This window comes from Salvelinus alpinus, chromosome 23 (assembly GCF_045679555.1).
Source record: "Salvelinus alpinus chromosome 23, SLU_Salpinus.1, whole genome shotgun sequence".
Lineage (NCBI taxonomy): Eukaryota > Metazoa > Chordata > Actinopteri > Salmoniformes > Salmonidae > Salvelinus > Salvelinus alpinus.
The window spans coordinates 12,584,684-12,610,792 of NC_092108.1; the positions used below are offsets into that span (position 1 = coordinate 12,584,684).

Here is a 26,109-nt window from a genome sequence, read left to right on the forward strand (position 1 = left end):
ATACCTTGCCTTGGAGGTGCTTGGTTACAGTAGTTATGTACAACACACTATAAGATTGTATTTTGTCCACAGCACAAGGTGCACCTATGTAATGATCATGCTGTTTAAACAGCTTCTTGATATGCCACACCTGTCACGTGGATGGATTATCTTGGCAAAGGAAAAATGCTCACTAACAGCCATGTGAACATTTGTTCACAATTTTAGAGAAATAAGCTTTTCGTGCATATGAAACATTTCTGGAATATTTTATTTCAGCTCTTGTAACCATCACTTTACACGTTCCGTTTGTATTTCTGTTCAGTGTAGAATCCCAACTTCCACTAAAGTTAAATGTTCACTTCAGTCATTGATGTAAATGGAATTCTCCCCTTTGTACTTTTCACTGTGTTAAGGTAATGCAAAGCTTCAGTATATGACCAACAGCCATGAGGTGGTAGATAGCTCATCCTGACACATTCATGGTCGCTCATTTGTCTCTTAAGCTAGAATCCTAGCTGAGGGACGGGCCTGGAAAAAAATGTAGCCACTCATTCATAAACAGAGCTTATGGATGCAAGGACTGACCATCCAGGATATCAAAATAACATTTTTAACCATGTTTTTGTTTACAAAATGGGACACAATAGCTGAACTGAGCTCATGAGGAATTTGAAGCTTTTTCATTAGGATTAAATGGGTAAAAATAAGTTTAAAAAAATAGATGTAGCAACTAAGGATTCTAGCTTTAAGTACCTCTAACCTGTCCTGATTTCTTTATTACCAATGAAAGACACTTGGCCTTAAACACAGATTGAGTATATCCCTGTCTGAAACTCAGGACACAGGACACACTTGAATTCAACGATTTTGTAGCTAGTTTTAGCCTGAAGGATCAGCATTAAATAATTGTTGGTTAAGAAATAAAACCTCAATATTCCATTTTTTTTTGTTGCAGCAATCCACATTTGCTGTTTTGTTTTTAATAATTCATTCTCATTTTTATACAGTATTGAAAACCAAAAAAATTTTAAAAAAAAGTGGTGCATTCACATCTTTCCCAAGGGATTCTTTAAGGTTGATCTCTACAAGGGTAAAACGGTGAAAAGCTGGAATCCATCCATGTTGAAATTCTCACAGGGAGCAAGAGTAATAGTAGTTGGCCTGATAGAAAAAAAATCTACAACACTTCATGGATTTTTTTTTTTGTATTATTTTTTTTGCCATTTACTTCTGGTTTTTGTCATTTTTGTAAAGGGAGGAGTCAGCTTCCCAGCGTTTATCTTTTAAAAAGGAACTTCCCAGTCCATGCGTACAACACCCCCCCCCCCCCTCCAAAAAAACCTCCCCTCAATCCATTTCTCCTCTCCCACAACGCTCCTCTCCTCTTATGCAACGTAGGTGTAGACTTTGCGGTCCTCAGGCGTCCGTGCCAAGTATTCTCTCTCTATGAGTCCTTCAATGCGCTTCTTAATGACCACAGGGCTGGGGAGGAACCGGGCCCTCAGCTGCTGGGTGACCTGGGGAGAAAGGCAGTACAATAACACTATTACACACTATCGTTTCTCTGGTTCAAGAGACTGTGCTGAAATGTCCTTGAAATATCATGTGTTAATGTTCTGTACTGAAATTTTATGTCCCGAAATATCCAAGTTCTGAGGAAGTGTATTTTCATTAAAAACTATAACATGATTGGTGAAAGAATAGCACTGAGATGATTGGCGGTACTCACGTTGCAAAAGTTACCTCAAAGTACTCACTGAAATACTGCAGGGATAAACATTTCCATGTAAAAATTAAAATTGAAAAAATCTTATATTCAACAGAATTGACTCAGAAATGATCTAGGGATGCAGATTTTAACAATAAAAACGATCTTCCAAACCTGGCTGCACACCAACCCTACACGTGCTATGACGAGGGACTGAATGGACAACAGATGGAAATTTACCAGCTGGCTCAGAGACAATTTATGCTCGATCCGAAAATGTGGTCGGTGGTTCCATATGGAGGGCGTTGCGGAGCCTCCGGAAGCACGCAGAGGCCAAATTGAGCTCCATACTGCATTGCCGTGCACATTTCGTAACAATGCAGCGGGCTCCGTAAAACTACGCATTGACATGATTGGTTGACGGAAGGTGAGGGCGGTCCTGTATAAACACAAACCCACTTCCTTGACAACAGCTCTGCTCTGAGAAGTAGGAACGCCCTGACTTCTGCAGTGGCCCCATCACCCTTACTGCTGCACGGCCAATGCAGACAACAGATTGGCCACACAGCGCCTTTTGGTCTGAAATATTGAACAATGTGTGTTGTCCCTGTGAGATAAACCAAGTCCAGGACAGTACAGCTAGCGGAGGTCAAGGCAGAGAGTTCTCTCCAGACCCCATGGGCCGGTTTCCCTAAACAGACTCAAATGGAAATTCTCCCATTGAGCTAGTTATTTTTTAGTCTAGGGCAAAGGTCCGTCCTCCACCCTTTCTCCTCTGTCCACAGTAACCCCAGAAACTGATAAGTGGTCTACTAGATGAATGTAAATTGGTTAGTAGGAGAACGGAAGAGGCTCCTCCCCTCCTCTATAGCGACCTTTCATCAAGAAGAGTCATACTACGAGTCTTTATTGGAAGAGATTTGAAATCTGCCACACCCCCTTTGAATCAGCGTTTGTTTTGTCTGAAGGAGAAAAGCATACAGACGTGTTAAAACAATATGCCTCTTAAGGTTTTACATAGAAAATGTCTTGCACAACCAACTTGTTTTAATCCCTTCACACATGTATTTTGGGATCCACCCCTGTAAACGTCATTTAACTGATGACGCACGAGAGAAGGAGCTTCTCATTTCATAAAATCGCTTTTTTCTCCACTTTCTCTCTCCTCAATTACCTTAGAACTTCTTCAAAAGGAGGGGAGAGGAAGCCTCCATTTGATTTGCTTAACTGCTGAAAGGCTATCTCCATGGTAACACTACCACTTACCGTTAGAATCTCTATGGATGCCATATAGGCCTACGCTTACTCTGTGTCCAGGAAACAACCCACCTCTTACCAGGACGTTAAGGCCTCTGCTACCAGGACGTTAAGGCCTCTGCTACCAGGACGTTAAGGCCTCTGCTACCAGGACGTTAAGGCCTCTGCTACCAGGACGTTAAGGCCTCTGCTACCAGGACGTTAAGGCCTCTGCTACCAGGACGTTAAGGCCTCTGCTACCAGGACGTTAAGGCCTCTGCTACCAGGACGTTAAGGCCGCACCCACCTCCGCTACCAGGACGTTAAGGCCGCACCCACCTCCGCTACCAGGACGTTAAGGCCGCACCCACCTCCGCTACCAGGACGTTGTGCTGCATCCTCTTCCTGGACTTCATGATGCGGACGATGGCCGCCTCGATCTCATGCTTTCTGTCGTCGTCCACCTTCTGCCGCGTCTCCTTCCTCTCAGGGTCCGACTCGCCCTGCTTAGCAGCGACTGGAGGGAGGGAGAGAGAGACAGCAACCTTAGCACGGCGGAGGGAGGGGGGGCAACCTCGGCGGAGGGAGGGGGGGAGATAGCAACCTCAGCACAAGGCCACGTTCAGTAGCCAGACGTTGTCGAACGTTGCAGATAGAAATACCACAAATAGAGCCAATTATTTTGCAAAACTCGACATGTCAGAGAAGCATGTTTGTTCTAAATACCATAGCTCTATCTGCGCGTCCTGCTGAACACATCTCAGGGCAAAGTCAAAGTTCAACATGCCCAGAGGTTAAATGAGCAATAGTTAGAAGATGACACCCTAAGCCTGTAGCTCCCCAGACCAGAAGACCACTGTGATATGGCTCTTTTTATCATTTAGAAAACCTATTAGAATAACAGACAGACACACTCGCCTGTCTGTATTTTGACTCTGTGCAGCTTGGAGGTAAACTGATCGTTGACTGTAAACACGTGGCCATTCTCGATCTCCTTGGACTTGGGCTCCTTGGTGAGGACGCGCTGGGTGGGCTTCCCGCAAGCCAGCGACTGCAGCGCTCGCACCAGCTCCCTCTCCGGTATATCCGTCTCCTGCTGGATCTCCTACAGTGGGGGAGGAGGGGGACAGAGAGGGAGAGAGTGTAAAGGAGGAGAAAGGGAAGCAGAAAATGGGAGAGGAGGAAAGAAGATGATTTTTTTCAGCGTGCCATCTTTATCTGTGAATTCTAACACTTTCATGTGATGGAGACTGACCTGTATCTGGCTCTTACCTCGAACGTGGACTTTTCTCTGTTGTTGAAGAGGATGAGGATGGTCATCTGGAAGGTGGAGACCTGCAGTATGTGCTTCCTGGTGTTAGAGCCCGTCACCTGGGCTCCTCCCACTCCTACCTCCGAACCATCCTCCTGGAGAGACAGAAAGAGACTGTGACTGACCCAAACTTAAGGAAAGCTTGGACTATGTACAGACTCAGTGAGCATGGCCTTGCTATTGAGAAAGGCCGCTGTAGGCAGACATGGCTCTCAAGAGAAGACAGGCTATGTGCACACTGCCCACAAAATGAGGTTGAAACTGAGCTACACTTCCTAACCTCCTGCCCAATGTATGACCATATTAGAGACATATTTCCCTCAGATTACACAGATCCACAAAGACTTCGAAAACAAACCCAATTTTGATAAACTCCCATATCTACTGGGTGAAATACCACAGTGTGCCATCACAGCAGCAAGATCTGTGACCTGTTACCACAAGAAAATAAGTGAAGAACAAACACCATTGTAAATAAAAACCCATATTTATGCTGATTTATTTTCCCTTTTGTACTGTCATCATTTGAAATGTCTTTATTCTTTTGGAACTTCTGTGAGTGTAATGTTTACTGTACATTTTTGTTTTTCACTTTTGTTTATTATCCATTTCACTTAATTTGGTAATGTCAACATATGTTTCCCATGCCAATAAAGCCCCTTGAATTGAGACAGAGTGACCAGAAGTACAGGTAGAAAGAGGTAGAGAAGGGTTAAGAGACGGGAGAGAGGTAGAGAAGGGTTAAGAGACGGGAGAGAGGTAGAGAAGGGTTAAGAGAAGGGAGAGAGGTAGAGAAGGGTTAAGAGAAGGTAGAGAAGGGTTAAGAGAAGGTAGAGAAGGGTTAAGAGAAGGGAGAGAAGGGAGAGAGGTAGAGAAGGGAGAGAGGTAGAGAAGGGAGAGAGGTAGAGAAGGGAGAGAGGTAGAGAAGGGAGAGAGGTAGAGAAGGGAGAGAGGTAGAGAAGGGAGAGAGGTAGAGAAGGGAGAGAGGTAGAGAAGGGAGAGAGGTAGAGAAGGGAGAGAGGTAGAGAAGGGAGAGAGGTAGAGAAGGGAGAGAGGTAGAGAAGGGAGAGAGGTAGAGAAGGGAGAGAGGTAGAGAAGGGAGAGAGGTAGAGAAGGGAGAGAGGTAGAGAAGGGAGAGAGGTAGAGAAGGGAGAGAGGTAGAGAAGGGTTAAGAGACGGGAGAGAGGTAGAGAAGGGTTAAGAGACGGGAGAGAGGTAGAGAAGGGTTAAGAGACGGGAGAGAGGTAGAGAAGGGTTAAGAGACGGGAGAGAGGTAGAGAAGGGTTAAGAGACGGGAGAGAGGTAGAGAAGGGTTAAGAGACGGGAGAGAGGTAGAGAAGGGTTAAGAGACGGGAGAGAGGTAGAGAAGGGTTAAGAGACGGGAGAGAGGTAGAGAAGGGTTAAGAGACGGGAGAGAGGTAGAGAAGGGTTAAGAGAAGGGAGAGAGGTAGAGAAGGGTTAAGAGACGGGAGAGAGGAGAGAGAAATGTAAAACAGTATTGACATTAACATACAACAGGAAAGCTACAGTTCATGTCATTCTGAGAAGGCCCCCCATGCCTTATTGCCGACAGGAAACCTTTACCTTCTTGATGGGGCCGTGGAAGGTAGCGTTGAGGTCTGCTGAGCCCATGTGATGCTGGAGGGTCAACTGTCTGCCACTGTGTTTGGCCAAGTAGAACCTAACAGAAGAATATATATTAAATGAACTGCACTGTGGAAGACACATGTAATAGATAACAGATCCATCGATGAGGCTCAGAGGATGGCTGGTACCTTCTGAAGACCTCGAAGGCGTGTCTCGGGGAGGGGGGGATGGTGCATTTGGGCGTGGCCGACTGTGTGGGCCAATAGCCAGTGGTGAGTACTCTTACTGTGAGGTCGACACCCCCTAGAGACAGCTGGGAGAAACAGCAGTCACAACATGAAAAGGAGAACCAAGACACACAGGAAGAGTCCAGGGTTTATAACACAGAAACAAGACATGTTGTGGCAATGCCAGTTTTTCATATGATGGAAATAGTACTTTTATCATATCTTATACATGTGGACTGTTAGGGGTGTGTGTGTGAACTGTTAGGGGTGTGTGTGTGTGTGTGTGTGTGTGTGTGTGTGTTAATGTGGACTGTTAGGTGTGTGTGTGTGTGTTAATGTGGACTGTTAGGGGTGTGTGTGTGTGTGTGTGTGTGTGTGTTAATGTGGACTGTTAGGTGTGTGTGTGTTAATGTGGACTGTTAGGTGTGTGTGTGTGTGTGTTAATGTGGACTGTTAGGGGGGTGTGTGTGAACTGTTAGGGGTGTGTGTGTGTGTGTTAATGTGGACTGTTAGGTGTGTGTGTGTTAATGTGGACTGTTAGGTGTGTGTGTGTGTGTTAATGTGGACTGTTAGGGGTGTGTGTGTGAACTGTTAGGGGTGTGTGTGTCTGTGTTAATGTGGACTGTTAGGTGTGTGTGTGTGTGTTAATGTGGACTGTTAGGGGTGTGTGTGTGTGTTAATGTGGACTGTTAGGGGTGTGTGTGTGGAGGTATAACAGTCTTACCCCCGTGGACTGTAGGTGTTGTCTGAACTCGTCCATGGTGGTGTTGGAGATGCTCATGTCTCTGAACATCCCTTCCAGTTTAGAGGTGAACTGACAGCCACACTCAGTCTACACAGAGAAGACAGCACAGCGAGTCACACAGCACAGCGAGTCACACAGCACAGCGAGTCACACAGCACAGCGAGTCACATGTTCAGGGTTGGGACCAGCACCATATGGAAAACCAGGTCAAACAACTACCAGTCCATTCTAATGCTGAGAGATGTAAGAGTCTGTACAAGAGTCTGTACTGAGTCTGTACAAGTCAAGAACATCCTGAAATCCTGATTAATACGTAATAATCTAATTAAAATCAAATGAATTAGTAATATATTGGGTCTGAAATGTCAATGTGTAATTGGCCGCAGTTCATCTCCTCACCTTCAGCTTAGAGATCATGTTCTTCTCAGAGTCGTCGGAGACACTCTTGTTGGTGAGCAGCCTCCGGGCCAGGTGCTGTTTGTAGTACCGCTCAAACACATCCTTCTCCTGCATGAACCGGAAGAGAACCATGGCCTTGTCCAGGATGGACTCCACCTCCTGTTCTGTCAGCTGGAGACCCAGACAGACAGACAGTTAGGATATTGGTTTGAATAGTTTTCCTTTAATAAAAGCGTATTTTTATGCTGTGTTCCCTGTCCAGAACCACGTCTCTACGTGGTCCTGGAAGGTAGGGTAGGTATGGAGGGTATGGTAATGCAGGTAGGGTAGGTATGGTAATGAAGGTAGGGTAGGTATGGAAGGTAGGGTAGGTATGGAGGGTATGGTAATGCAGGTAGGGTAGGTATGGTAATGAAGGTAGGGTAGGTAGGGTAGGTATGGAAGGTATGGTAATGCAGGTAGGGTAGGTATGGTAATGAAGGTAGGGTAGGTATGGTAATGAAGGTAGGGTAGGTATGGTAATGAAGGTAGGATAGATATGGAAGGTATGGAAGGTAGGGTAGGTATGGAAGGTAGGGTAGGTATGGAAGGTAGGGTAGGTATGGAAGGTATGGAAGTCAGGGTAGGTATGGAAGGTAGGGTAGGTATGGAAGGTAGGGTAGGTATGGAAGGTAGGGTAGGTATGGTAGGTATGGAAGGTAGGGTAGGTATGGAAGGTAGGGAAGGTAGGGTAGGTAGGGAAGGTATGGAAGGTAGGTATGGAAGGTAGGGTAGGTATGGAAGGTAGGTATGGAAGGTAGGGTAGGTATGGAAGGTAGGGTTGGTATGGAAGGTAGGGTGGGTATGGAAGGTAGGGTAGGTATGGTAGGTATGGAAGGTAGGGTAGGTATGGAAGGTAGGTATCAAATCAAATCAAATTTTATTAGTCACATACACATGGTTAGCAGATGTTAATGCGAGTGTAGCGAAATGCTTGTGCTTCTAGTTCCGACAATGCAGTAATAACGACAAGTAATCTAACCTAACAATTCCACAACTACTACCTTATACACACAAGTGTAAAGGGATAAAGAATATGTACATAAAGATATATGAATGAGTGATGGTACAGAACGGCATAGGCAAGATGCAGTAGATGGTATAGAGTACGGTATATACATATGAGATGAGTACTGTAGGGTATGTAAACATAAAGTGGCATAGTTTAAAGTGGCTAGTGGTACATGTATTACATAAAGATGGCAATATGCAGTAGATGATATAGACTACAGTATATACATATACATATGATATGGGTGATGTAGGGTATGTAAACATTATATTAAGTGGCATTGTTTAAAGTGGCTAGTGGTACATTTTTACATAATTTCCATCAATTCCCATTTTTAAAGTGGCTGGAGTTGAGTCAGTATGTTGGCAGCGGCCGCTAAATGTTAGTGGTGGCTGTTTAACAGTCTGATGGCCTTGAGATAGAAGCTGTTTTTCAGTCTCTCGGTCCCTGCTTTGATGCACCTGTACTGACCTCGCCTTCTGGATGATAGCGGGGTGAACAGGCAGTGGCTTGGGTGGTTGTTGTCCTTGATGATCTTTATGGCCTTCCTGTGACATCGGGTGGTGTAGGTGTCCTGGAGGGCAGGTAGTTTGCCCCCGGTGATGCGTTCTGCAGACCTCACTACCCTCTGGAGAGCCTTACGGTTGTGGGCGGAGCAGTTGCCGTACCAGGCGGTGATACAGCCCGACAGGATGCTCTCGATTGTGCATCTGTAGAAGTTTGTGAGTGCTTTTGGTGACAAGCCGAATTTCTTCAGCCTCCTGAGGTTGAAGAGGCGCTGCTGCGCCTTCTTCACAACGCTGTCTGTGTGGGTGGACCAATTCAGTTTGTCCGTGATGTGTACACCGAGGAACTTAAAACTTTCCACCTTCTCCACTACTGACCCGTCGATGTGGATAGGGGGGTGCTCCCTCTGCTGTTTCCTGAAGTCCACAATCATCTCCTTTGTTTTGTTGACGTTGAGTGTGAGGTTATTTCCCTGACACCACACTCCGAGGGCCCTCACCTCCTCCCTGTAGGCCGTCTCGTCGTTGTTGGTAATCAAGCCTACCACTGTAGTGTCATCCGCAAACTTGATGATTGAGTTGGAGGCGTGCATGGCCACGCAGTCGTGGGTGAACAGGGAGTACAGGAGAGGGCTCAGAACGCACCCTTGTGGGGCCCCAGTGTTGAGGATCAGCGGGGTGGAGATGTTGTTACCTACCCTCACCACCTGGGGGCGGCCCGTCAGGAAGTCCAGGACCCAGTTGCACAGGGCGGGGTCGAGACCCAGGGTCTCGAGCTTGATGACGAGTTTGGAGGGTACTATGGTGTTAAATGCTGAGCTGTAATCGATGAACAGCATTCTCACATACAGTGGGGAGAACAAGTATTTGATACACTGCCGATTTTGCAGGTTTTCCTACTTACAAAGCATGTAGAGGTCTGTAATTTTTATCATAGGTACACTTCAACTGTGAGAGACGGAATCTAAAACAAAAATCCAGAAAATCACATTGTATGATTTTTAAGTAATTAATTTGCATTTTATTGCATGACATAAGTATTTGATCACCTACCAACCAGTAAGAATTCCGGCTCTCACAGACCTGTTCGTTTTTCTTTAAGAAGCCCTCCTGTTCTCCACTCATTACCTGTATTAACTGCACCTGTTTGAACTCGTTACCTGTATAAAAGACACCTGTCCACACACTCAATCAAACAGACTCCAACCTCTCCACAATGGCCAAGACCAGAGAGCTGTGTAAGGACATCAGGGATCAAATTGTAGACCTGCACAAGGCTGGGATGGGCTACAGGACAATAGGCAAGCAGCTTGGTGAGAAGGCAACAACTGTTGGCGCAATTATTAGAAAACGGAAGAAGTTCAAGATGACGGTCAATCACCCTCGGTCTGGGGCTCCATGCAAGATCTCACCTCGTGGGGCATCAATGATCATGAGGAAGGTGAGGGATCAGCCCAGAACTACACGGCAGGACCTGGTCAATGACCTGAAGAGAGCTGGGACCACAGTCTCAAAGAAAACCAATAGTAACACACTACGCCGTCATGGATTAAAATCCTGCAGTGCACGCAAGGTCCCTCTGCTCAAGCCAGCGCATGTCCAGGACCGTCTGAAGTTTGCCAATGACCATCTGGATTATCCAGAGGAGGAATGGGAGAAGGTCATGTGGTCTGATGAGACAAAAATTGAGTTTTTTGGTCTAAACTCCACTCGCCGTGTTTGGAGGAAGAAGAAGGATGAGTACAACCCCAAGAACACCATCCCAACCGTAAAGCATGGAGGTGGAAACATCATTCTTTGGGGATGCTTTTCTGCAAAGGGGACAGGACGACTGCACCGTATTGAGGGGAGGATGGATGGGGCCATGTATCGCGAGATCTTGGCCAACAACCTCCTTCCCTAAGTAAGAGCATTGAAGATGGGTCATGGCTGGGTCTTCCAGCATGACAACGACCCGAAACACACAGCCAGGGCAACTAAGGAGTGGCTCCATAAGAAGCATCTCAAGGTCCCGGAGTGGCCTAGCCAGTCTCCAGACCTGAACCCAATAGAAAATCTTTGGAGGGAGCTGAAAGTCCGTATTGCCCAGCGACAGCCCCGAAACCTGAAGGATCTGGAGAAGGTCTGTATGGAGGAGGAGTGGGCCAAAATCCCTGCTGCAGTGTGTACAAACCTGGTCAAGAACTACAGGAAACGTATGATCTCTGTAATTGCAAACAAAGGTTTCTGTACCAAATATTAAGTTCTGCTTTTCTGATGTATCAAATACTTATGTCATGCAATAAAATGCTAATTAATTACTTAAAAATCATACAATGTGATTTTCTGGATTTTTGTTTTAGATTCCGTCTCTCACAGTTGAAGTGTACCTATGATAAAAATTACAGACCTCTATATGCTTTGTAAGTAGGAAAACCTGCAAAATCGGCAGTGTATCAAATACTTGTTCTCCCCACTGTAGGTATTCCTCTTGTCCAGATGGGTTAGGGCAGTGTGCAGTGTGGTTGCGATTGCGTCGTCTGTGGACCTATTGGGTCGGTAAGCAAATTGGAGTGGGTCTAGGGTGTCCGGTAGGGTGGAGGTGATATGGTCCTTGACTAGTCTCTCAAAGCACTTCATGATGACGGAAGTGAGTGCTACGGGGCGGTAGTCGTTTAGCTCAGTTACCTTAGCTTTCTTGGGAACAGGAACAATGGTGGCCCTCTTGAAGCATGTGGGAACAGCAGACTGGGATAAGGATTGATTGAATATGTCCGTAAACACACCAGCCAGCTGGTCTGCGCATGCTCTGAGGACGCGGCTGGGAATGCCGTCTGGGCCTGCAGCCTTGCGAGGGTTAACACGTTTAAATGTTTTACTCACCTCGGCTGCAGTGAAGGAGAGCCCGCAGGTTTTGGTAGCGGGCCGTGTCAGTGGCACTGTATTGTCCTCAAAGCGGGCAAAAAAGTTATTTAGCCTGTCTGGGAGCAAGACATCCTGGTCCGCGACGGGGCTGGTTTTCTTTTTGTAATCCGTGATAGACTGTAGACCCTGCCACATACCTCTTGTGTCTGAGCTGTTGAATTGCGACTCTATTTTGTCTCTGTACTGGGACTTAGCCTGTTTGATTGCCTTGCGGAGAGAATAGCTACACTGTTTGTATTCGGTCATGTTTCCGGTCACCTTGCCCTGGTTAAAAGCAGTGGTTCGCGCTTTCAGTTTCACGCGAATGCTGCCGTCAATCCACGGTTTCTGGTTTGGGAATGTTTTAATCGTTGCTGTGGGTACGACATCGTCAATGCACTTCCTAATGAACTCGCTCACCGAATCAGCATATTCGTCCATGTTGTTGTTGGACGCAATGCGGAACATATTCCAATCCGCGTGATCGAAGCAGTCTTGAAGCGTGGAATCAGATTGGTCGGACCAGCGTTGAACAGACCTGAGCGCGGGAGCTTGTTGTTTTAGTTTCTGTTTGTAGGCTGGAATCAACAAAATGGAGTCGTGGTCAGCTTTTCCGAAAGGAGGGCGGGGGGAGGGCCTTATATGCGTCGCGGAAGTTAGTATAGCAATGATCCAGGGTTTTACCAGCCCTGGTAGCACAATCGATATGCTGATAGAATTTAGGGAGTTTTGTTTTTAGATTAGCCTTGTTAAAATCCCCAGCTACGATGAATGCAGCCTCAGGGTGTGTGGTTTCCAGTTTACAAAGAGTCAGATAAAGTTCGTTCAGGGCCATCGATGTGTCTGCTTGGGGGGGAATATATACTGCTGTGATTATGATCGAAGAGAATTCCCTTGGTAGATAATGCGGTCGACATTTGATTGTGAGGAGTTCTAGATCAGGTGAACAGAATGACTTGAGTTCCTGTGTGTTGTTATGATGATCACACCACGTCTCGTTAATCATAAGGCATACCCCCCCGCCCCTCTTCTTACCAGAAAGATGTATGTTTCTGTCGGCGCGATGCGTGAAGAAACCAGCTGGCTGCACCGACTCCGTTAGCGTCTCTTGAGTTAGCCATGTTTCCGTGAAGCAGAGCACGTTGCAATCCCTGATGTCTCTCTGGAATGTTACCCGTGCTCGGATTTCATCAACCTTATTGTCAAGAGACTGGACATTGGCGAGTAGTATGCTAGGGAGTGGAGCGCGATGTGCCCGTCTCCGAAGCCTGACCAGGAGACCGCTACGTTTGCCCCTTTTACGGCGTCGTATAGGGTCCCCGGCTGGGATCAGATCCATTGTATTGGGTGGAAGGCAAAACACTGGATCCGTTTCGGGAAAGTCATATTCCTGGTTATAACGATGGTGAGTTGACGTTAATCGTATATTCAGTAGTTCCTCCCGACTGTATGTAATGAAACCTAAGATTACCTGGGGTACCGATGTAAGAAATAACACATAAAAAAACAAAATACTGCATATTTTCCAAGGAACGCGAAGCGAGGCGGCCATCTCGGTCGGCGCCGGAACGTATATTACTGTATGGAAGGTAGGGTAGGTATGGAAGGTAGGTATGGAAGGTAGGGTAGGTATGGAAGGTAGAGTAGGTAGGTATGGAAGGTAGGGTAGGTATGGAAGGTATGGAAGGTAGGGTAGGTAGGTATGGAAGGTAGGGTAGGTATGGAAGGTAGGGTAGGTATGGAAGGTAGGGAAGGTAGGGTAGGTACGGAAGGTAGGGAAGGTAGGGTAGGTATGGAAAGTAGGATACTACATGAGATTAGTCCATTGAAGTGTAACAATATAACATTTAGCAGGTTGAACACTGACGTACCCCTTTGACTCCCTTCTTGAGCTTGTCGTCGATGAAGAGGGAGAGGTACTCTGGGGAGCGGGAGTTGAGGTTGAGGAAATACTCAAAGTCTCCGGCGATAGTCTGCTTGAAGAGTCGGTCGTTGTTGAACGACTCCAGGAGGAAACGGTCGAACCGCGTCTTCAGATCCAACAGGCCCTATAGGACAGAGAATCAAATCCAACTTTACTTCAAGGGAATTAAAAATCACAGCACACTTTACAATAAGTAATAACACACAAACACACAGATACTATAGAGATTGCAAGTGGTTTACGTGTTAACTCTTGGGGATGCCCTAAAAAGATAATTGGTATTGTGGTAAACAATTATCTTTCTTCTGTACTGAAATTCCAAATACTGTACCACTTGGCAGTTACGTACATAGTTGTTTAATTCCTTTTGCTTATTTTCTGAATAACTGTAAGATATTGTGTCGTTCCTGGAAGCTGTTGATAACCAAAAGACACTCCCTAAAAAGAGTGGGCTGGAACCTTAGCTTCAATGCTTATTGGGGTAGTTACCAATGTTACTATTTTTAAAAAGCTTCATATTGGAGTTCTTTCTGGTCAGGAAATAATCTGTGCCCTGATCGTTATGGACATGTTCTGAGAATAAAAATGCCAGACAATCTTTGATTTGAGGTTAGGCCCAGCGTACCTGGATGTAGTCGACAGGGTTCTTGCCCTCTCCCTCCTCTGACACCAGAGCCTTGCCCTGCTCCCTCAGGTAGGAGCTCATACACTCACACATGGTCTTCAGGCCGTTAGGCACACGGCTGAACAGCTTGTACATACAGCCCAGGTCTGGAGCGCAACAGAAAGAGAGAAGGAAGAGAGGGGAGAGGAAGAGTGGGGGAGAGAGGAAGAAGGGGGGAGAGAGAAAGAAGGGGGGAGAGAGAAAGAAGGGGGGAGAGAGAAAGGGGGGAGAGAGGGGAAGGGGGGGAGAGAGGGGAAGGGGGGAGAGAGAGGAAGGGGGGAGAGAGAGGAAGGGGGGGGAGAGAGGAAGGAGGGAGAGAGGAAGAGGGGGTGAGAGAGGAAGGGGGGAGAGAGAGGAAGGGGGGAGAGAGAGGAAGGGGGGGAGAGAGAGGAAGGGGGGGAGAGAGAGGAAGGGGGGGAGAGAGGAAGGGGGGGAGAGGAAAATGGAGAATAGATGAGTTATGAAGGAAGTTCAAACCAATACACAGATCTAGTCAGAACTTGACATTGGTTTAGATGTCAAAGATTCACTGGCTCTGTCTGTATTTCTGCGTGTCTGGTTTCAGAGTTAATCTGTGAGGTAAATGCAGAGCTCAGGAAATGCGTTTGAAGCAAATTCCAGTCAAGAAAGTGAACTGACGTGAACCAGTAAATACATGAGTGACAGAGTTAACTTATTTATCTCTGATTTGATAATCATCAACAGGAGGGTTTGATTCAGTCAACTCATCTATAATAGGTCTTGTACTATCTAGTATTTGTATCCCTGTCTGATAGTATGACATCTAGTGGGCCTTTTGGGTACTTCAGACTAACACACGCGTCTAATTATCTCTGGCTCTCTGTGTGGCCTTCTATCCCACTATTGTTTGTGGAGATATGCTCCGATTGGTCGACTGACCAAAAGCTCAGCTATAATTAAAATAAATGTGGATCTGACTGGAAGTGTGCAGAGATTTTTTCTCTCCCTGTTTCACTTTGTCTCCAGTAGCTTCACTAATCAGCTTTGGGTGTCCGGTAGATTGTGCCTAATTGGCTACGGTTACATAGGCAACATATTCAGATCTTTTGCCAATTATTTCCAATCTGATATTTTTCCTAATGTATGAACAGCAACAACAAAACATATATTGAATATGATATTTTGCCTTCAGATTCATACCATGGCCATACGTGGACCTCAATCCTAACGCAATTCTGATGCTCCAATATGTGGCCACCTTTGTATGCTCTAAAGTGATTTTTGTTTGTGTGCACGACTTGCCGTTATCAACCACCCCGAAAATATTATGTAACAGTGACAGGAAATGAGCGTTACATCTGTGTGCTACTTCAGAGGCTACATCAGTGGGAATGTGGCCCGGGGTACAATCACACCACACACACTGTTAATACAACACTCACACTGGTCCCTCAGAGGCTACATCAGTGGGAATGTGGCCCGGGGTACAATCACACCACACACACTGTTAATACAACACTCACACTGGTCCCTCAGAGGCTACATCAGTGGGAATGTGGCCCGGGGTACAATCACACCACACACACTGTTAATACAACACTCACACTGGTCCCTCAGAGGCTACATCAGTGGGAATGTAGCCCGGGGTACAATCACACCACACACACTGTTAATACAACACTCACACTGGTCCCTCAGAGGCTACATCAGTGGGAATGTAGCCCGGGGTACAATCACACCACACACACTGTTAATACAACACTCACACTGGTCCCTCAGAGGCTACATCAGTGGGAATGTAGCCCGGGGTACAATCACACCACACACACTGTTAATACAACACTCACACTGGTCCCTCAGAGGCTACATCAGTGGGAATGTAGCCCGGGGTACAATCACACCACACACACTGTTAATACAACACTCACACTGGTCCCTCAGAGGCTACATCAGTGGGAATGTAGCCCGGGGTACAATCACACCACACACACTGTTAATACAACACTCACACTGGTCCCTCAGAGGCTACATCAGTGGGAATGTAGCCCGGGGTACAATCACACCACACACACTGTTAATACAACACTCACACTGGTCCCTCAGAGGCTACATCAGTGGGAATGTAGCCCGGGGTACAATCACACCACACACACTGTTAATACAACACTCACACTGGTCCCTCAGAGGCTACATCAGTGGGAATGTAGCCCGGGGTACAATCACACCACACACACTGTTAATACAACACTCACACTGGTCCCTCAGAGGCTACATCAGTGGGAATGTGCAAATCTGATATGAGCGTGGACAGTCAAAAAAATAAGATTGGATAGAAGACTATCGCTAGGTCTGGAGAATCATTGATTAACCCTGGATAACATGCCTATGTCCGGACAACCTTTTTACATGAAAATCACCCACAGCCCAAGTCTCAGTACGGGAACGCTGATCTAGGATTACGTTTTCCTCTTTTAGACCACAGTGAAAAAGATTCTATGGACAGGATGACGTGTTCAGCACTCATACTCGGGATGCTTTTTGAAGAAAAAAAGGGCCCAGGTCTCCAGATATAATTAAACACACAAGTAAAGTTCTCATTAGTCTTGATTATAACTCAATTCAGTCTTAATCCTTTGCTTGTAAAACAAGCCTGTTTTCCATGTTCACCTTCTGTCTTGCCGTTCTTGAGCATGTGAACCAGGCCGGAATTCTCCATCTCCACGATGGTCTTCATGTGTTTGGAGATGAGCTCCCGTTCCACCACCTTGACGATGGGCTCCTCTGTGGACTTGTCCAGGCAGTGCAGCACCCGCTCGATCTCCTCGTTGATCCGGGCCTCCACCTTCTTGATGTACACACTGGCACTGTTCTCCGCTAGGAACTTCTGGCTCTCCATCTGAGGGGTAGGACAGGGTACGGTTTGAGGAGGAGGGGGTAGGACAGGGTACGGTTTGAGGAGGAGGGGGTAGGACAGGGTACGGTTTGAGGAGGAGGGGGTAGAACAGGGTACGGTTTGAGGAGGGGGGGTAGAACAGGGTACGGTTTGAGGAGAGGGGGTAGAACAGGGTACGGTTTGAGGAGAGGGGGGGTAGAACAGGGTACGGTTTGAGGAGAGGGGGGGTAGAACAGGGTACGGTTTGAGGAGGGGGGGGTAGAACAGGGTACGGTTTGAGGAGGGGGTAGAACAGGGTACGGTTTGATGTGAGAGAGGTATTTCAGATACAGAACAAAGTGGAAATTGGAAGAGGTTGATAGGGCAATACAATTTTATGTAAAACGGAAAACTAAAAAGCATTTTATTAGTGTGGACAATTGTTGAGGAGCACAAAATGACGAAGTGATGGGCTTCGACTCATGAACAGGATTTGGATGACCACAAACCAAGAGGTCACCTATATGTTGGAATGTTGCTATATGGGGTTAGATGAGGATAGTGAGAAGCTCCACTGACTTAACGCAGCTTAATGTTTTGTAATAGCTTGGTTACGTGTTTTTGTGGTTTTAGCATCCATGCCAACATCATAAAACAAATCTCAGCAGTCACAATGACTGGACCAAAAAAATATATATATAAAAAAAAAGAGGAGTGTGTCAAATGTTGCCCAACCCACCTGGAAGAATTCTGCAGACATTTCTAAGAAGGGGGACTCAAAGTCTTCCTCGTACACAGACCTACCCTCCAGACCCAGAATCATCAGCATCTGACAGGCGTTCCTGATCGCTCCCCTGTACACACACAAGGAATAAACACATGATCTAGATTTATGGGGGGGGGATTTCGCTCTTTAAAAAGAGATAAAAACCATACGATAGGATTTATAGTTTTATGACTCCTTAAAACATCCACAGTTTATTTTAATTTTAAAGAAGTAACACTGAGTAAAACCTATTTGCCAGAGTGGTGATGAGTTGGGTATTAATGTAGTAGTTAATCTCCCAAATTGAAAGGTCAGTTCTCTGTGAATAGGATGTGCTACTGCCCTTATCATAGGCCTACATTAAAAAAACAGCCAAAGAGAAAGAAGTGGTTTCAGGGGCTTAAACCTCACATCACAGCCAGCCATTGTCCCCTAGGGTATGACTTACGCACCAGCCCCACAAAATACCTACTATCTGATCAACAGTAGCAGGGACTGTATACACAAAGCAAGTCAGTCATCATGATCGGAAAGGCAAAACTGATCCCAGATCAGCACTAATACTCAGACCCTGTGAATAGATACAGGTCTTTCTTTTGTTAGACAGATCCCAGAACAGTCCTTACCTGTCCACCACCTCTCCTTTCCTCTCCCGTGCGATCATGTCCAGCAGGGTCTGTCGCAGGTGGTCTCGGATGCAGCCGTAGCGTACCACCTGGTCTCTGAAGATGATCAGGCCCAGGTTGTAGACGTTCTCCACGTTGTTCTGCTGCACGTACACCCGGTCCTGGAGCCAAGTGGAGTACAGCGCGTTAGAGCGCCCGGTAAGTTAGAATAAAACCCATTTGAATATTTTGTCCTCTGAAGAGAAAATTCTTGCACAGTTAGAGTTTACTCAAAACGGGTAAGGGGGAGGACACCCAAAAATGTCATATTTTTTGCACTGAAAAGCCATATGATACCTGATAGGCTGGTGTCCTTGGTACTTGGTTACACTCACCAATACAAATCTATAGCCTACTAGGCAGATACAAAATAAATATGGCTGAAATCTCAGTTCTGGGATTAGATGTTTTTATTACCAAAATAACACTACATCATCTTCCCATTTCTGCACCTAACACTGAGCGGGCCAGGCAGCTAACTGGAGACCCAGGACGCAGGGAAACGGTCAAACTTAATTTGAAACTTTTGTGAGTGTACTGTTTACTGTTCATTTTATATTGTTTATTTCACTTTTGTTTATTATCCATGTCACTTGCTTTGGCAATGTTAACATATGTTTCCCATGCCACTAAAGCCCTTTGAATTGAAGAGAGAGATCAAGCCCTTTGAATTGAGAGGGGTGGGGGGAGAGAGCGGGGAGAAGGAGAGAGAAAAACAAAAGAATCCCGAGAGAATTCTGCAGTCTCCATAGCGGCTGTGTCACTGGATTGTCCCCCACCTCATACAGCTCACAGACAGTTGGCCTTACTGTCAAAGTAAATCAAGCAGAGTTGCCACTAGTTGCCCAAAAAAACTGGAAAAATAAAACAGAAGTTCTTTGTTCTGCCCAGGGCAAACAGCAACTAGAAGGCTGGCCCGCCCAACCCCCGCCATGACACATCGTTGAGGAGAGTCTGCCCAGGGCAAACAGCAAATAGAAGGCTGGCCCGCCCAACCCCCGCCATGACATGTCATTAAGGAGAGTCTGCCCAGGGTAAACAGGGCAAACAGCAACTAGAAGGCTGGCACGCCCAACCCCCGCCGTGACGTGTCGTTGAGGAGTCTGCCCAGGGTAAACAGGGCAAACAGCAACTAGAAGGCTGGCCCGCCCCTGCCATGACGTGTCATTAAGGAGTCTGCCCAGGGTAAACAGGGCAAACAGCAACTAGAAGGCTGGCACGCCCAACCCCCGCCATGCCACGTCGTTGAGGAGAGTCTGCCCAGGGTAAACAGGGCAAACAGCAACTAGAAGGCTGGCACGCCCAACCCCCGCCATGCCACGTCGTTGAGGAGAGTCTGCCCAGGGCCATTCTTTCATACGAGGAAACTATTATTTACACTTCAGGGAAACCACTGGAGACAAAACACTAAACGGGAGATAAAACTCTACAGCTTTCTGGAGAAGCAATACTACTGATTAGGCCTGTCGGGTTAAAAGGACATCTGGATAATCCTTCAGGACTGGGGTTTGGGAATTCTGCAGATTCATGTAAACTATGCATATTTTCCAGCATATCCCTGGTATACAGACAGTAGTTGTGCTTCTTGGCATGGTCGACATGGACTGGACACTTCCAATTCAGTGTAACAGCAAAACTGTTGTTCTTCCATCAATAACCATAGAACACACTAGAACAGGAGTGTCAAACTTTCAATTAAGACCCAGGTGAGGGGAGTTCTTTACTAGTTAGTGACCTTAATTCATCAATCAAGTACAAGGGTGGGGCGAAAACCTGCAGACACTCGGCCCTCCGTGGAATGAGTTTGACACGTGAACTAGACCTAAAGCAGTCCACCTACCATGTACATCAGGATGTCTCTGATCATGACCATGGCTGTCTGGTGGTCGTTCCACGCTTGATTCAAAGTCTGCAGAAAGTTATTGTTTAACGAGTTTAGGACATCTTCCCGTACCTGCGGAAAGACATAAGATAAGTACTGAGAGTCTTAGTAAAGACAAAAGATAAGTACTGAGAGTCTTAGTAAAGATATAAGATAAGTACTGAGAGTCTTAGTAAAGATATAAGATAAGTACTGAGAGTCTTAGTAAAGACATAAGATAAGTACTGAGAGTCTTAGTAAAGACAAAAGATAAGTACTGAGAGTCTTAGTAAAGATATAAGATAAGTACTGAGAGTCTTAGTAAAGACATAAGATAAGTACTGAGAGTCTTAGTAAAGACATAAGATAAGTACTGAGAGTCTTAGTAAAGACATAAGATAAGTACTGAGAGTCTTAGTAAAGACATAAGATAAGTACTGAGAGTCTTAGTAAAGACATAAGATAAGTACTGAGAGTCTTAGTAAAGACATAAGATAAGTACCGAGAGTCTTAGTAAAGACATAAGATAAGTACCGAGAGTCTTAGTAAAGACATAAGATAAGTACTGAGAGTCTTAGTAAAGACATAAGATAAGTACTGAGAGTCTTAGTAAAGATATAGCGTCTGTCTATGTTGAAGTTGCCTGTAGACACTGATCCAAGGCAAAAACATTTGAGATCAGTGTCTACATTTTTTGGAGTTTCCAACCTAATGGTGTAAGTTAGAAATGAGATTGAATGAACTGATCCTAGATCTGTACCTATGGGCAACGTCTACCCAGGGCTCTGTGTTAGAAAAGCTGGAGACTGACAACATGTGGACATACAGGTTATGACCCCAGCTATCTGGCCTGCTGTATGCTAAATGTTATATTTATGAGAGAAGGTGATGCCAAATACTACATTCCAGTGCAGGTGGTTCATATGAATTAGCCTAGTCCCCAGACAGAATACACTGCTACAGCTCCCATACTAATCAATCACAAGAGTTTAATCAAGTATGTCTGTCTGGTTCTGTTTTGAGTGTGGTGAGCTTTCATGTAGGCTATATAGCTCTGATCTATCATCCGTCTATCTATATCTATAGCTGAACGGGGGATTGTTTCATTGTGTGCTGTACTTAATTTGTAAAGTGGATTGCACTGTGTTGTGTGTGTACAGGTTCCCTGCTGATTTTGCATATCAAATTTTGTCCGTTACAAAAGGTAAACGTTACAGCCAAGGCCAGGAGTTTCTCTTGACCCACATGGTCACGTGACCAGGAGAAACTCCTGGGCCTAATTCGCTGTGAAAGTCAACACCTATTCCGATTTACTTCCATACCCAGTCACAAACTATTTTGAACGGGATTCAAGATTATATCCTCAAATTCATGAAAGTGCGGTCATTTACGATATATAAAATGATATTGTGATTATGGATTAAATTTACTTCTACCAGATGCCTCTTAATAAGATTTTAATTTGCGTTCACATGCTTTTGCTCTTGAAGACCATCAAAACCAAACTACAAGGCGTGAGGGATGGTCACTTTCACAGCGTATTATGGGAAATGATTTATAGAAGATAAACAGTGGTGCATTGTGGGAGGCGTAGTCCTTTACTTTGTTGACGAGGTGCTCGGTGACGACCTCGCGCAGGCCCGTGTAGAGCTTCTCGCCGTGTTTGTGCAGCACCATGGTGTAGGCGTTCCTGTAGAGCTCCTCGAAGCTCAGGCCGCTGTTGTTCTTCCTCTGGATCTCCTGGATGGCGTTCTTCAGAAGGTCCCAGATGTTGTTGACATACTTCTCATCCATTGTCATCTAGGGAGAGAAATCGGACACAATGAAAAAACAATGACAACGGAACAGTTCAACCCTTTTCACCTGTGTCCGTTCATTCTTAGTAAGGATTGTTTCCTCATTCTGAAAATCTGAACAGATGACATCTTTGTCAATTGATATATGACAGCAGTGCACAGATGTTGGTAATTCATTAGAGGTTGCTATCGGGTTAGAACAATGATGCAAGTTTATAAGGATCTTACAATGTTTTATACAGTCTCAAAAGCTGTTTAGGTATGGCTATGATCGACGACTCACCGACAAGCTGGCCCTGCACCTAGTATGCATTTTTGTGATTTGAGTGAGGATTTGAAGCCTCAAATGTTCTAAGAGCTTTCTTTGATAAACCACAGGTGGCAGCTAGGGTCTAAAACTTGAGTGACAATAACATGAAAAACAAAAACAGTCAATTATGACTTCACAGTGAGTCAATCATGGTGGTTGAAACACACCTTGTCTGGACACATTTGAAACAAAGAGACAACGCCATTGGCGTATTATTAGGGATGTCTGTGTTTCTCATTGTTAGAGAAAAGGTAGGAGTTGGTGCATGAGGAAATCAAGTGACTAGGCTAATTGTAGTCAGAACATCTGTATTAGGACTATTGTGTAGGTTGTGACATAATATAATAGAGACAGTAGATCTAGCTGGTTTGTCATAATATAATAGTGACAGTAGATCTAGCTGGTCTGTCATAATATAATAGAGACAGTAGATCTATCTGGTACAACACACGATAAGTTAAATACAAACAATAGTATATTTATTTAAGTTAGGGATTTTCATTTGACAGATAATCTCAAAGACGCTTAAAAACAAAAGTACATGTAGTTCTTGGGCTGGACGATGGTCATCAACAGAGGCTGACGTGTCCAGGTCACATCACCTCCGGTGGGTAAGAAATAGCATGACGTCGGTCTAAGCCTAGGTGTTTTTATATTTGAAGTATTGGTAATTATCAATAGTAGAACGAGTAGGGTGTACATAGCAGTAAATTATATATTTGCTTGCGTTAGCCTACATGATCATAATCTATGACATTATTAATGCCGATAGGGTCTATCACTACAACAAAGTGAACAAACCAGGAGTTGTGTTTATACAGACAGGCTAGCATAACATCATTAATTACTGAGAGAATTTGTTATGGGAAAGTATCTTGTCTTTCCCTAGGCAGGTTCAGAAGAATGGAAAATTCCAAGATGAGGTGAGGGGGAAAAAATATGCAGACAATAACATTAAAAGAAAATCAACTACAGATGATTCTGATTCAAATTCATGTGGGCACAGCAGAGGCGCCAAGACGAGTCAAGTCTTTTTGCCCCATAGCTTATTAGTATGACAACAGCTTAGCTAGCTATCAAACCCTGTCAAGATGTCCATTCTTTTGGCCATTCAAACCTCAGGGATCCCGTCACCTGATCAGAGAGCATATTAACACTCCAGCCACAACCATACACCTATTAGACAGGCAAGGAGAGGGCTGGAACCTGTAACTTTGATTGACTTCATTGCTGTTTGTCCGCCAGAGAAGGATGTTCAACTCACACATTAACATGAGGAGTAATTGAGGGAGATGGAGAAAGAGAGATAGGCTGAGTCAAAGAGTTTAAAATGAGAGAGAGGGCCATGCCATCAAGTCATTGTTCTACAGTGAGTGCCTACCCTCTACAAAGTAATTACATAATCTGTTTTATTATATTAGGGCCAACAACTGAACTGAGCGGTACAGGATGCACCAACATGTGCAAAGGGGAAAACTGCCTAAATAGAATCCAGTTCTTCATGGCAGTCTAAATTAAAGCCTGCCCAAGCATGCAGAGACGCAAACAAACACATAGGCCCTAAACACAAACACTACACTGAAAGTCACTTTGGTGGGCCTAAATTTGGAACATGGGCCGAATAAACTGGGGGGCAAGTAGTTGTGTAAGATGAAAAGCTTATCCCTTCTCCTGCTCAGTTATTATTAGGTGGGGCTGCTGCAGGTATGCAGGCAGACAAAACTGCATATCCCATACCCTGGCTACTGTCCAGGTGCACAGACTGAGTGCGTGGTCACAGAAGCACTCGCACGGCCATTCCGCTGCTGTTGTTCCTGCAGCATTCAAGCAGTCAGAGTGTAACACTGTGCGTGTGTGCGAGATAGAAATGTACTCTCTCATCCCCTGACTGTCTAAGCCCAGGGCCCTGACTGCAATGTCATTCCTTCACACATACAGCCAATGTCTGGCATCCAACAATGTAGGACTGCTCTCATAAAAAGAGAGACTAACGTTAACTAACGTACAGCAATCGGTATACATGCTTAGCTAGTTCTGCAACATAGTCAGGCTAAATATCATGACACAGATTTAAAAAAAACACTGACAAATTAGTTTAGAAACTCTGGTTATACCCTTTCTGAGTTAGTAAGTTAGGCCTACGCTACAGGCAGTTTTTACGGGTGGGCAGTTGGCTACACAGCTAAGGAACTAGCTAACGTTAGCTGCTACCTAGACTAGGTCCTAGCTAACGTTAGCACGTTAGCCGGTAGCTTAACGTTACTAGCTAACGATAGACAGTGAACTTAAAGTTTCGTTAACCAGGTAGCTAGTTAGTTACCAAGCTAGGTTTCTGCTAACTAGCTAATAAAGTTAGCTGGCTGCCAATGTACATAGCTAGCCAACAACCTAGCTAGAAACTAGTTTGTCAATAACACCGCAAGTTAGCTAACGAATAGTTAGCTAGTAGATATTTTCCAATGTGCACTAAACAAATAACAGAAACTTATCGAATCAAAGCTAGCTAGCAAACTAGCGAATATGAATCTACGCAACACGAAGCTAAGTTAGCTAGGTTGTTGTTAGCTGACAGTGACATTTTCAAAGTATATGTTTAGCTAACTAGCCAGGCCCGTCTTTAGCAAATGACATCCCCGGTGCTTGCGTCTCAGCGTACCCGGCCAATACTTACAGGAAAGGCTCTTATCCTCATCTTTGTGTCCTTCTTGACGCCGCCTTTGAGGTTGGACATGATTAGTTAGTACGTCCGTCTTCTCTACGTTATCATGAAATACTATTTTAGGCTGCAACAGGGATGCCTGCAAATGGAAAGTGGTAAAGATCCCCCTCGACCTTCCCCTTGGGCTTGGGTCCGTCTCTCTGCGCTGTTGTTGTCACTCCTCTTCTCTCAATTTTTGCCTAGCTTCTCCTTGCAGTGATGGCGGACAACAAGCTTCTACAGGGCAGTGGTAACTGCGAACCGAAATCACGCGAGATGAACCATGGAAAACATAATGTTGCAAAAAGATATAGCATGTTCATCCTCATTCCACCAGTTGGATATATATCCAATTAACTTTAACCCAGTATCAAGTCTGGACAATGTATTTGTATACTGTCTATTCAGTTCATATCATATTGCATTTTATCAGGTGGCCAAAATTGGAGGTGACATGGATTTTTTAAAATATTACACAAACATGCACATTTCAAAATCTAGCATTCTTTCTTTGTGCTCACTAGATACTTACCTAGCTACATTATTGAGTAGTCAGTACCCATGCACTAGGCCTGTCAACTATGACGAGTTGGCCAATACACATCACATGATATCCATGCTGTTTTGTTATTTAAATACTAGTGTGCATAAAGCCTACAAAAAGCCTACAACATGACACAGTGCTAATGTAAATTGTTATTGTTATTAGGCCTTGTGATGTCACTAGGCCTAATAGTGTGACAGGGTAGGAACCATAATGTCTGTTCCTTTAAGGAGACCCTTAGTTACCATGTGAAATGTATAAAAGCAACCTTTTTTCAGGTAGGCCTAAAATATTTTGTCCTAAAGGTCCTGAGAGGTAATTGTGATTTGTTGATTCTGAACCCGCCAGGTGACTGTTAAAGTAAATATAGGCTTATGTGTGTTATTTAGTCTTACTGCCAAGTCTAACTGTT

At 45.1% G+C, this 26,109-nt stretch overlaps 1 protein-coding gene across 2 annotated transcripts; it reads right to left on the reverse strand.

The window, feature by feature from the left end:
- Positions 1-231: 231 nt before the first annotated feature.
- On the reverse strand, positions 232-25,408 carry LOC139550253 (cullin-3-like). Of its 2 annotated transcripts, none has more exons than XM_071361010.1 (16): positions 25,127-25,408; positions 21,952-22,149; positions 20,329-20,442; positions 18,450-18,610; positions 17,797-17,911; positions 16,853-17,081; positions 14,186-14,331; positions 13,508-13,684; positions 7,197-7,367; positions 6,777-6,884; positions 6,014-6,138; positions 5,823-5,919; positions 4,199-4,333; positions 3,845-4,031; positions 3,298-3,443; positions 232-1,499 (listed from the first exon to the last, which is right to left on the reverse strand). In XM_071361010.1, exons 1-16 carry the CDS (start codon positions 25,184-25,186, stop codon positions 1,368-1,370), a joined length of 2,301 nt encoding a protein of 766 aa, XP_071217111.1. In that variant the 5' UTR covers positions 25,187-25,408; the 3' UTR covers positions 232-1,367. The 2 variants fall into 2 exon arrangements, with proteins under 2 accessions (XP_071217111.1, XP_071217112.1); XM_071361011.1 differs by lacking the exon at positions 232-1,499 and adding an exon at positions 3,098-3,233.
- Between the last annotated feature and the right edge of the window lie 701 nt (positions 25,409-26,109).

Coding starts and splice junctions, on each gene's coding strand:
- LOC139550253 (XM_071361010.1), bottom strand. CDS start 25,186: ATGTCCAACCTCAAAGGCGGCGTCAAGAAGGACACAAAGATGAGGATA. Junction 22,150..25,126: donor TGAGGATAAGAGCCTTTCCT/GTAAGTATTGGC, acceptor TTCTCTCCCTAG/ATGACAATGGATGAGAAGTA. Junction 18,611..20,328: donor GAGACATCCTGATGTACATG/GTAGGTGGACTG, acceptor ACTTGGCTCCAG/GACCGGGTGTACGTGCAGCA.